This window comes from Platichthys flesus, chromosome 16 (genome assembly GCF_949316205.1).
Source record: "Platichthys flesus chromosome 16, fPlaFle2.1, whole genome shotgun sequence".
Classification (NCBI taxonomy): Eukaryota; Metazoa; Chordata; class Actinopteri; order Pleuronectiformes; family Pleuronectidae; genus Platichthys; species Platichthys flesus.
In genome coordinates this window covers 4,142,683-4,154,913 of record NC_084960.1, presented here as the reverse complement: position 1 = coordinate 4,154,913, position 12,231 = coordinate 4,142,683, and the positions used below count along the sequence as shown (strand labels likewise).

Genomic DNA, 12,231 nt, shown 5'->3' with positions numbered 1-12,231 from the left:
ACCTCAGATTTATGAAAAGGTTTTTCTATTTATCAAGTGTTTAACATGAAGTTTAAAGTTTAAAATCACCGTCACGATAATGTTTGTGATCAAAGGAAATAATGCTCTGACAATAATCATAACATTCTTTCCATCTTTTTATCTGCAGCATAAAAGCCGGACTGTGTTTTTCCTTTGTCATGTTAGTGTCACAATTTAGTTCAGAAGCTGCCGGGGATGTTTCTGTCACTCAGCTGGGAGCAGGCCAGTTCAACCACATTTTTCCGCTGCTGGTCACTGGATCTCCGAGCACAGCGGGGTGTCGCCTGCCTCCTCTCTTGTGTGTTGGTGATGGAGGTCACAGATTCACAGATTCATCTCAGAACGTCTCGTCACTTTCAACAAACTCATTTATGAAAATAGAAACAAGTTGCTCGGTCAGCCACAAACACATCGTTGGAAGGTGAAGGTGTGTTTGAGATGTTGGGGTGTTTCCCCGATGCCAGATGGGTGGGGTAGTGCTGATGATGGAGTGTGTGTGTGGATTGTGTGTTTCGATGGGCCTGATGAACAACATTCCAGAGAATAGACCAATCCCTGCAGTTTTTATATCTTGCAAGACTGAGGTGTGTGTGTGTGTGTGTGTGTGTGTGTGTGTGTGTGTGTACTTGGTTATGGGCTAATCATGTTGCTAATCATCAAACATTAATTTAAAGGTGAATAACTGTTGTGTGTGTGTGTGTGTGTGTGCTTATTGTATTATTTATATATGTATTTTGTAATTCCGAAGCTGCCAATAACAAGAAAATGGTAATCAATCAAAATGAGTGTGACACAAACACACAAGCACGTACACACGTTCCAGACGTCTTGACGCACATCAGCCACATCTATCTTTTATCAGCGTGTTGGAGGCGGAAATATCACAACTCACTAAATACAACAGTAATGAACGTGTCCTGTCGACCTGTATTGACATTAAACCATTATTCTCTCAAGTTTTTCTGCAGCCAATGAAAAAATCAATAAGGCCACTGCTTTGATTTAACAAGGTGTGGCTACAAAGACAAAATTCTCTCTCTCTCTCTCTCTCTCTCTCTCTCTCTCTCTCTCTCTCTCTCTCTCTCTCTCTCTCTCAAACACACACACAAACGCGGACACACCCAAAGCCTGCAGTGTATTAACTCTACTTCCTCCCATGTCGATCAAACACAGAGACAGTAGCTGAGCGGTTTTCAGCCTGGGACCCTTCATATCTCTGAAACACAAAGAATATCTGCTGACAGTGCACAAACTAGAACTTTGCAATGCTCCCTGTTGGGAAGGCCTGGGTCAGAGATGGGTCAAGTAAGTGATATTATTATCATCCACCACCATCTATATATATATGATATATGTAGTGTCCTGCTTTTATTCAAGGCAGTTTTAAGGTCATGAACATGTTGCCAACGCCCCGAGAGAATCCATTCAAATCTTTCACAAATGTTCATTCAGACTCGCGATTGTTGTGACTGCAACGTGCTGGGAACTCCCAGAGGAACTGAAACTGCACTTACCACCAGGGCGGTGACTCTGGTTTTATCAAACATCATCAATAAGAAAGGACAATAAATCAATCCATAGTTATGGCGTTGTGTTCCTTTCCAATCTGCTTTTGTGTTTGTGTTGCAGAAACAATATCTCAAACTCAATCTCAGTAAACTATTGATCAGAGTGAGCCTGCTTCTGTAGTGAGGGCCGGGGGTGGGATGATGGTGGAGCTCTGCATACAGCCGAGAACTCCGGCTACATTCACGTGTCTCACGTTTTTTTTGTCGAACTTTAACACTAGATGTCAGCTGACTACACCGGGAAAGCCCAGAAAGAATCATGGGGGGCTGTGAATAAGACTGAAGATGATTAGAGACACACCAGTCCCATCCGAGGAGCAGCTCTTCAGTCAGACCCACAAACCCACAGGATCACATCGGGCATTACAGGGAAACATTCTTTTATCCGTAATCAGATCCACCTCTTGTAAGTGGCATATTGTAAACTTCAATGTGATCCACTGAACATAATAATGATGCTCATCCCAGGATGAGTCAGAACTCAAACCGGTGACACGGTGAGTGCGATGCTGTGGCATGTGATTCGGCCCGCTGAGCCACCGCACGCTGCTCACACAGTCATTTCCTCATTCTCTCATTTAGCCACAGAGCCTCTCTCTGGTTGTGTTTATTTGCATTATATACTTTCAGATTTGTGTATTCGTTTTTTTTTTCCAAATAATTGACGACTGCAGCGTAAATTAAAAATCCTGCGACAGATCAGCAGCTCCTCCGACAAGGTCCTCAGTCGCTCTGTGTACCGACTTTACAAAGGGAATTTATATCTGTTATTGTTTACTGTACAAACATGAACCAAATTCAGTCGGTTAAATGTCACAGTGTGATGGAAATGATAATGGAAGAAACTGTGAGAACGTGAGAAACAACCAAACCTCCCAGAGACAGAGATGTTTTCATTTGTCTCTGTTTGTTCTTTTAACAGATTGAAGCTAAACTTTGCAGTGGACTCGTTTTAAGAGCTCAGATATTTTCCACTCTCTTTAATATCATGAGGGTTAGGGTTGCTTATATTTGTGAGTCTGTCTCTCTATCTATCTATCTCTATTACATTACAATGTAGGTTGACTCTTTTGTCCAAAGCGACTTACAATTAGTGCACTCAACATTCATGAGGGACAATTTAGGGGTTCAGTATCTTGCCAAGGACACTTCGGCATGCAGTTTGGAGAGAGTGGGGTTTGAACCGGCAACCTTCTTGTTGAAGAACCACCACTCTAACCACTAGGCCACACTGCCCCATCTATCTATCTATCTCTCTATCTCTCTATCTCTCTATCTCTCTATCTATCTGTCTGTCTGTCTGACTATCTATCTATCCGTCTATCCATCTATCTATCTATCTATATATCTTTCTATCTATCTATCCATCTATCTATCTATCTATCTATCTATCTATATATCTTTCTATCTATCTATCTATCTATCTATCTATCTATCTATCTATCTATCTATCTATCTATCTATCTATCTATCTATCTATCTATCTATCTATCTATCTATCCATCTATCTATCTATCCATCTATCTCTCTATCTATAGTCATCTATGAGTCTGTGTAATTTGGTGCATCTTGATTCAATTTAAGTGGACAGTTGTGTCTTGTTTTGGACGTTTATTTTCACCATATGGACTTTGTATGTTTTGATGGTTGCTTTGATTTCCTGGATCTGTGTTCTGTGCTTGGTTTTGTGTTTGCTCTCTCTCAGTTCTTCAGTTCCTCCGGCTTCACTTTCTGTCTCTGTCCTGGTTCCTTGTGATCGTCTGCATCTTTCCTGTTTCACCTGTGTTCACTCATCCCTCGTGTTTATGGACTCTGTGTTTGTCCGGCTCAGTTTTCATTCATGAATTTCCCTCAGTGTTCATGTGCTGTAAACCAGTCGACCTGTGCATCAAATCCACATCCACCGGCCGATGAGCTCCTCACTTGACATGTGGATTCTTTGCTGAGGTGTACCTTTCACTCAGGGCCATTTTAATTCCAGAAAGCAAAACAATCTTTTCAGCGAAAATTAGAAAAGTATTTAATAATCAAATATTCCTCGAACAGATTCAAACAGAACTTTGTGAACATAAAACTCGGTTCTGCTGGTACAGTGTTGCACATTTCACTTTTAAACCCCTTGTTGAACACATTGTGTATATTAATACTGAATATATTTCACATAGTAGTGAGGAGAGAATACATGGTTTACTACTGTAGAAATTATGTCTTGTTGAAAAGAAGAGTGTTATTTTTTATAAGTAGACTTATTGTGTTTTCACCACAATCTCTCACCAGGGAACAGGAAGGGAGACTCAGAGCTGTTCCTGTTGCTATCAGCGGTGGAATGTACCAAACATAGACTTTCATTTTCATGTTTGTACTTCACTAAAGTAGATTTACTCTCAGGTACCTTTTACTTTTACACTACCTATATCAGCAAATACCTGTACATTCTACCCGACTACATATTCCGGATGCTGCATTGCGTTACATGGCTTTTTTGTATTTTTCAAAGTAATTCATTCGATTTAGACTCTGCTTTATTTGGAAGAAACCAATACAGAAAGTCAAAATATTCAGTGGGCTCAGTTGATGATGTTGTAGAGACCATCGCATCAGGGAATTGTCTACACTTGACAAGTACTTTTACTTTTTAGGTATATTTAGAGGCAAGTATTCTGTATTTGTACGTTTACTTGAGTATTATGCGTGAGTACTTCCTCCACCACTGCTTCCAACATATTCTTATGTAGCCACATTAGTTTTATAACTGTGTTAGCTGCTCTGTACTGTGAGGCACAAGTGTCGCTGCCCTGTTTTCACACAGTCCCCACATTAGTGGTTAAATCGACCCAAAGTGTGTTGGCTGTTTAAAAACAACTAGTTTGTAGATCTAATATTGTGTTAAAGTACTTATGGGAGTGTGAGAAAACACACATTTGCATACCTTATATTATTGTAAGATTATTATTGTAAAAATAGTGACCTGCTTGTAAACCAAATGTTTTATTCTGCTGAACTCGGCCTCAGTGACCTTTGACCGAGAACAGCTGCCTGTGAAGTCCTCAGTGGCTTTTAGACCCTGTGGATAATACCCCCTCTATACTTAGACTCCTAATATTGATCATACATTTTAATTTGAAAACACTTCCTGACAGTTCGAGCTTCAGGTGGACTGTATAATGGATGGACTGCGCCTGATGGTGAACGTCCGGCCTGTCCTGAAGTAGTTCTCGATTTCCTCCAGGGAGCGGCTGCGAGTCTCCGGGATGCACACAGCGTTGAACAGCAGGCAGAAGACACACACCACGGTGAAGCCCAGGTAGGGCACGTAAAGGCCGTACGCCTCCACCAGGTGTGTGAAGGTGTGTGTGAGCATGAAGGCCGTCAACCAGCTGACGGCCACACAAAGACCTGACGCCACGCCCCTGGCCACCAGCGGCAGCACCTCTGACATCAGCAGCCACGTGATTGGGCCCCATCCCATGGCATATCCTAGGAGACAAAGCAAACAGCCCATGTGAGAGAAGATGATGTCATGGCACAATCGGACACAAAAATAAAATGAGTTGTCTGCTCCTGTAGCTTGGATTCTGGACACGTGACTCTTGAATGTAAGGGCCACATCACCACCATGTGACGTTTTAATGTTTTCCTAATAACATAAGGCGTGAGAATGTAATTAACTCCAACACAATCACCATAAACTCAGGGTTGTATGAGTAAGTGGAGGTGGAACAACGGTTAATCATGTTCAGTGTAACAAAATGTCCTGAGGAGGTAGCAGGTCTTTAATTGTTGGATGAAGACAAAAGGTAAATTGCAGCAAGAAGCAAATGACTTTGTTACCGGCGCACATGCATGACAGGTTAATAATCTCCACCCAACGAACCCAGTGCGACAATTTCCACTTGTGATCTGCTACTGGCACGAGATAAAAAATGTCTGGTGTCTCGAGGCTTCTAAAATAAGTAAAGGAAAACTAAGTGGATCAAAGTTAATACTATTAAATATCAAGGGTCAAGGGTGTTTAATGTACACAATCTAATGACAACCCATCTAGTAGCTGTTGAGATATTTCTATCAGGACCTTCCATAGACTGTATACAAAGATGGATGAGTTCCACTTCCTCCCACTTCCCAGACATGAAGCCAACATATCCTGTATCTGAACGCCGCCATCTTTTGATTTGGTCCCAGAATCTGTGCGGTAGCCATCAGTGGATGGAGCCAACCAATCGTGAGTCGGTCTTGGCTGTCAATCATGAAGTCTCGGCCCATTTTATAGCATCAAATAACTTTTTTAAATCAAATTTATCAGGAAAATATACTATCCAACACACACCAGTGTCGTTAGAACTACCTACGTTTCCAGAAAACCATCATTTAGAAAAATAATTTTATGTATATCTTGACTTTTGGTTTGGCCCTTTTCCCACCCATTAACATAGAGGAGGCGGGATTTATGACCCATACTGCCGCCAGCTGTGGCTTTACTTGTTGGGGGGGGGGGGGGGGGGTCGTCTCGTCCATCTTTTAATTCAACAACAACCATCCCTCGGACTTCGCTGGTTCCATCGTGAAAAAACAACAGAGTGACTCGATTTTCAGCAAAAGTCGAAAAGCTGCTTCCGGCACTCACCAAAAATAAACACCATGGTGGCGATGAGAGGAAGGACGCTTGCTGGGCCTTGGTGAGCGGCAGCTAAAGTGTGTCCCATGTCACTGTGGAGGCCGTAGTCTGAACTCAAAGTGAGGTTGGGAGGAGAGGGGCCCGGGGGGCAGGGTGTGGTGTGGGAGATCATGGTCAGAGTCAGACTAGAGAAGAACATCAGCATGCTCGACGTGTACAGCAGGGCTTTGCGTCCCGCCCTGTCCATCAAACTGGCTGCCACCGCCACAGAGAAGAGGCGGACGACGCCCACAATGGCAGCATCATACCTGACAAACAAAAATGATTGAATAGGTTAATACTCCATAGATCAGTCATAAGTACGGATGAATAGGATACATTTCCTACTTGGGCTCCAGGGACACGTTGCTCTTGGCGAAGATGGGCTGCAGGTAGACCAGGATGGGCGTGATGCCCGTCATCTGCTGCAGGAAACGCATCACCACCGAGATGAGGATGGGTTTGTAGAAGACGGGCGTGCCAAGCTGGGACCATGTGACCTTGCTCTGCATGCTGATGCTGTGCTGGGTTGGCAGAAAAATAAAGCATAGAAGTTGCATTTTATATTTACTTGAAACCTCCTCCGACGTGTTCACTCCTGAAGTTAATGTGAGAGCACTGGAACACATGATTTACTTACTTTACTTACATCTGTGCAATCCTATCTAGTAGATCTCTGATTGGACCAATGGGCCTATTCCCCTCTCATTTATAGAAAGTATAAAATAAAATAAAATAAAACCTTAACCCTAAGTACACCCACTTGAAAAATGTACTTCAGTAGAATAACAAAGTATCTGTGCATATACTGGTGTCTTACCTGAATGGCCCTGAGCTCGATGTGTGTGTCGTAACGACTTCCCCTCAGCCAGAGGAGCACTTTCTTGGCCTTCTCCTCTTGGCCCATGGAGAGCAGCCTCCTGGGTGAGGAGGGCATGAACACAAGCAACACCACCATCAGCAGAGGCGGCAGCTCGCCCGCTACAGCCAGCCACCGCCACGGTACCACCAGACCTGCACAGCAGGAGGTTATTGTTGAAGTTGTCAAAAAAATCAGAGCAAATATGTCACTACTCCACCATCATCAGGCAAAGCAAGATGGAGTTCATTAAATGTGTTTCTATTCAGGTCGGTCACAGTGAACCTTTGTCTGACCCCGAGCAGCAGCATGTACAAACAGTGAATGCTACACTTTCAGTAAGTGTTTCTGCAGCAGTGTTGGTGTTTTCTTACTCAGAGCGTAGAGGGACAGGGTCCCGAACACAGCGGTGATCTGAGGGCAGGAGCCCAGAGCTCCTCTCACTCCTCTGTGGGAGATCTCCGAGATGTAAACCTGTGGCGGACACACAGAAAAGGCACATGCACAATGACCTCAGCACAAATTATAAAGTTATAAACGTCTTTATTTTTCATAATGACCTTACAGGAATGGAAGCTGCCGTCATCCCACCGGCGATTCCAGTCAAGAAACGACCCAGATGGAGCATCCATATATTCACTGCCCCCCCCATCAGCAGGTATCTGAGACGCACACACACAGATGTGAATTCAAACTCAGATACACATGCAGCCTTATCTACAGGTGAATAAAATGTGATCTGCACTTTACCTTTTATGACCAAGAACGTAAGCTCAACAAATATCGATAACAAATAGATTATACAGTTTATAGAACACACACTTGTTCTCAATCGCTTATAGATGAACCACTAATAATAACAAGACATTAAATATAATAGAATGGACCTTTTATATATTATATATTATATATTCAACAACATCAATAACTCAATGACTATAACATCAATATCTACGGTTTTATATCCAAACTAGAATAGATTCCTATACGTTAAAGAGGTTAACTGCACGCTCTCTGCCGCCACCCTCAGGAATTATACAGCAACAACAGGCAAACTGGCTTCCTCCAGTAAATAAATGAAAATAGTGACCTAACAATAATATTTGACTGCACACACGAAGCAGGCTGGTTTCAAATATGAAGTATAAATCCTGTCTGCGATGTGATGATACATCATTTACTTTAGAGACTATCGCTGTTAGATGTGATTGTCATGAGACCCAGGATTGTGTAAGTGTGCACAGGTTATTCCCAGAATAGTGTTAGTGTGACTAAGGCTGTTTAGTCATTAAAAAGTCCTTTGTAGGTTTAGAGTAGTCACAACTACACAATACAGTAAAACCAGCTGTGGTTTCCCTCTGAAATGCAGTAAAATGATAAAGAAACACGGATCTGTCCACTGTCGACAGGACTTGCAGGATCATGACCTTTCCTGAGACTCACCCAATAGTCGATGGCACTGCTGACATCATGATGCTCAGCTTCCGTCCTATCATGTCGTTGAGCAGCATGGCCCCCAGCCCGCCGGCCGCTGCGCCCAGTGTGTAGATGGAGCCGAACCAGGCGGCCTGCTCCGTGTCCATCCGGAGTCGAGGGTCGGCACCGGGGCTCGTGAGCACTGGCAGGACCGGGGACGAGTAGACCATAGAGTAACCGAAGCTGAAGTTCCCCAGGACGGCCGAGAAAACCGCCAGGAACAGCTTGGAGTTATGGATCTGGGATGAAGGGATATGGATGAATAAGACATTTAAAGAAAACTGCATGAATATTGGGAATAGGGGAAAAAACATAACTTTATAATGAGAGCTTATACTAATGCAATTTACTTGAAAAAGAAGAGTACCTCCCACATTGGTGAAAGACTTTAGAGCTGTCATTACTTACTGGAAATGCTTTGCAGGATACACAAAATGGATCTTGATCAAAAGTGATCTTTGTGACACTAAAACTGCCCTAACACAAGAGACCAGCCTTTAACTTTGTGAGACGGACCCTGTGTTGTGCTTTTAACACAACTCCACAAACAATCAAACACTAAATCAACAAGCTGAGACTTTTAACACAAATTACAGAAAATTACAGAAAGTTGTCCCACCTTAGATTCAGACGCTGTGAGTCTTCTCTTCAGCAGAGGAGTCTCTTCATTCATGTCTGCTGACATGGTGACAGCAGCCTTTATCAAACCAGTCTGATCTTTTTCTTTTGTTTCTCTCAATAAAACTATTTCTAAAATAAACAAAAGTGCATCCAGATGGGTAACCAGATGACAGGAACTCCAAGTGTGTCCTGTCCCAAGGAAGCTGCTAAGAAAAGTGCAAAGCAAAGCGATGATCCTCCTGTGGACAAAGTGCAGCTCAGGGTTTTCCAGGCTGACAAAGACACTGAGGGTAACCTGACCAGTCAAGTGTTCATAGTGAAAATGAAACAGGAAACTGGAAACAGTAGACTTTCAATTGGATTTCATGAGGTTTTTACATTTTTCTTTTCTCCTCTTTTTTAAATAATGAAAAAGTGTTAACTCATTTAATCTGCCCAGTATAGCTGGGTAGAGTTTTAGAAGCTTTTGCCTCAAATTGATTAATAAAATAAAATATTTTGCTTTTGCTCCTGATTCAGTTTTTTTGTGGTCTTAATATTATCTCAATAATGTATGTACTCTGCCAAGGAGGATTTGTTTTGAGAGTGCAAGTCAAATAACACATCAAATCACCCCTCGGTGGTGACTTTATAAAGTCCAGTGTTGCAACCAATTCGTGGAGAGAAAGCAGAAGAGGGATGGATAGCATGCATTCCTGGATTGGGCCATTCAAGGGGAAAGCAGAAGAAGAAGAAGAAGAAGAAGTGGAAGAACGAGAAGACTCCCATATCCCCTGCCGGGACAGACAGGGGAGGGGAGGGGAAAGTACAGGCTGCAACCATCATGAGATGTACTGCTGCATTACAACATCACAAAAATAAAGCCCACATTTATTGAATTGGAGGGAAATTATTTATCAGACTGGGAAGGTCATTTAATAAATCAAAACTTTATCAGTACAATTGGGTGGTGCGGTAGAGGACTAACATAACAGACATTATTGAAACGGGTCACATTCAGTCTTACTTCGTTTAGCTTTCAATGTTCTACATTTTGATCAACAATAAGGTGATGGATTGTTTTTAACTGTTCACTCTTTTTATTAATTGCAAGCAGAAGAGATAGAGAGAGAGGGGGAGAAACCGAGATACATTAGCCTTTCCCTCCCCCGCTCCCCAATGATGTAATATAAAACATCTGCTTCCAATCTGTGGGTCTTCATAATGTAAACATCTCTTTCTCTCACTCCCATTTGTATTTAACTCTGAGCACTGAGCAGCATATATCCCAGCTCCACTGAACCATGAGCAGCCTCGATCCCAGCCGCTGGACCCTGGTCCTGGTTCTCCTGCTGCAGCTTCAGTCTGTGAAGGTGCAGCAAGTCGATGTGGCCCAGAGGCTACTGTGGCTCAACGGACAGGTTTGATAGACTCTGGATAAATATGTGTTTTCATTGACTTTGGTTAACTTTCAGAAAAGTGTGAATAATCTGTGACAATGATTAATTGATCATAGATTTGCTCATATATCTGTCACATACTTTTACATTAAAACTCATCAGTGTTTCTGTACTGTCGTCAGGTATGTAGTTATTTTGAAAGTATCGTTGGCTGCAGGAAAACTTGTTGTTTGGGAGGACAACTTTTTTTTCCAACTGGAGCTTTTAAGTATTTTCAATCAAGCATTTTAATAAACAGCTGTTGAGACCTTTGTGACAACCCATTTTCTCTGTCATAGTTTCAACAGTTCCAGGCATCGACCAAGACCCGTTTGGACACGTTGGCCGTGAACCAGAACAGGAACTACGCTCAAAGGGTGGAAAATGTTCAGGCCCTAACTTTCCAATACAACCAATTGTCACAGAACCTCATACAGCTGGACCAGCGCACAGCACAGGAGATACTGAGTCTCAGGTTAGTTGGAGAATACACTGTGGGCCCTGTAGAAAAGAAGATTTGGCCCAAGTGAAAAAGTTAATCTATGATAAAAACTATATTTGGCATTATTGGGTGAATTGTTATTAACAAGTAATGCATTAATTTAACTTAAATATTCTCCTGATGTTTATCATCCCAGGAGGTGGAGCACCAAGCTTGAGGAGAAGAGCAATCAGATAGAGGCTCGTATGGTTCTGCTGGAGGGGCACCTGAGGGAGACTCGCCGACTAACCCAGGAAAAGAAGCCTGATCATGGTCAGGATTTGTCCAGCCTTACCCTGGTGCTTCAGAGCCATGAGGGCCGGCTGGCTGCCGTCCAGGCCCAGCACGATGAGCTGCTGTTGGAGCTGAAAGGGTTGAAGGAATCCCTGAATATCCAGCCGCTGCGTTTGACCCAAGTGGAGGGAGGAGGAAACGTGTCTCGCTCAGATTCACTGTAGTAGGGGCAACTGTTGTATGACAGCAGACAGATGCAGCATCTGTATGTATTTTTATATATAACCTGTATATGAATAAACTACCATTGCATTTTTTCGTCTTTTCGATGCATATTTTCAAAAATCCCAATACATTTGCAAATTATTCTCCTACAAGTGAATGAGTGACTGTGTGAGTGAGTGGGTACATTTTTGGAGTTTGGTTCTAACCCCAAAAAAGGTTTTGGACCCAAAAAAGTGAGGATCCTGGCTGAAGTTATTGACGTACAATACTCGTCAGTGGTGATGGAACTTCACAGAGTTTTGAACTACAGCCGGGCTCATCACTTTCTACCCTGGAAACATTTCCGTTGTCGCTTTGACAACTTTGCAGTTTCTGTATTTGCACTTGTTGTGACTTTTTGCAGCGCACGTGTCAGCCACCGTAGCCTATTATTATTTAAATTATGATTTTTAGAGTTATTATTATTAATATTTGTCAGAATCAGAATCAGAATCCTTTTATTTCCCAAGTATATTTGCACATACAGGAAATTACCTCGGTGTGGTTGGTGCCCTTTACATAAAACAACAATCGGACATTAGATTAGATTAGATTTCTTTATTTATCCACACAATGGGGAAATTCACTTGTTACAGTAGTAATAGAAAAACAGAATTAAAGTAACAGTGTCGAAG

General features: G+C 42.5%; 1 protein-coding gene across 1 annotated transcript; it reads right to left on the bottom strand.

Moving 5' to 3' along the window:
• Positions 1-3,595: 3,595 nt before the first annotated feature.
• slc2a6 (solute carrier family 2 member 6) lies at positions 3,596-9,741 on the bottom strand. The gene is made up of 8 exons (XM_062407763.1): positions 9,198-9,741; positions 8,546-8,817; positions 7,668-7,764; positions 7,477-7,576; positions 7,064-7,257; positions 6,592-6,767; positions 6,214-6,512; positions 3,596-5,066 (listed from the first exon to the last, which is right to left on the bottom strand). The coding sequence occupies exons 1-8, from the start codon at positions 9,261-9,263 to the stop codon at positions 4,738-4,740; spliced, it is 1,533 nt and encodes a 510-aa protein (XP_062263747.1). The 5' UTR covers positions 9,264-9,741; the 3' UTR covers positions 3,596-4,737.
• Positions 9,742-12,231: the final 2,490 nt, after the last annotated feature.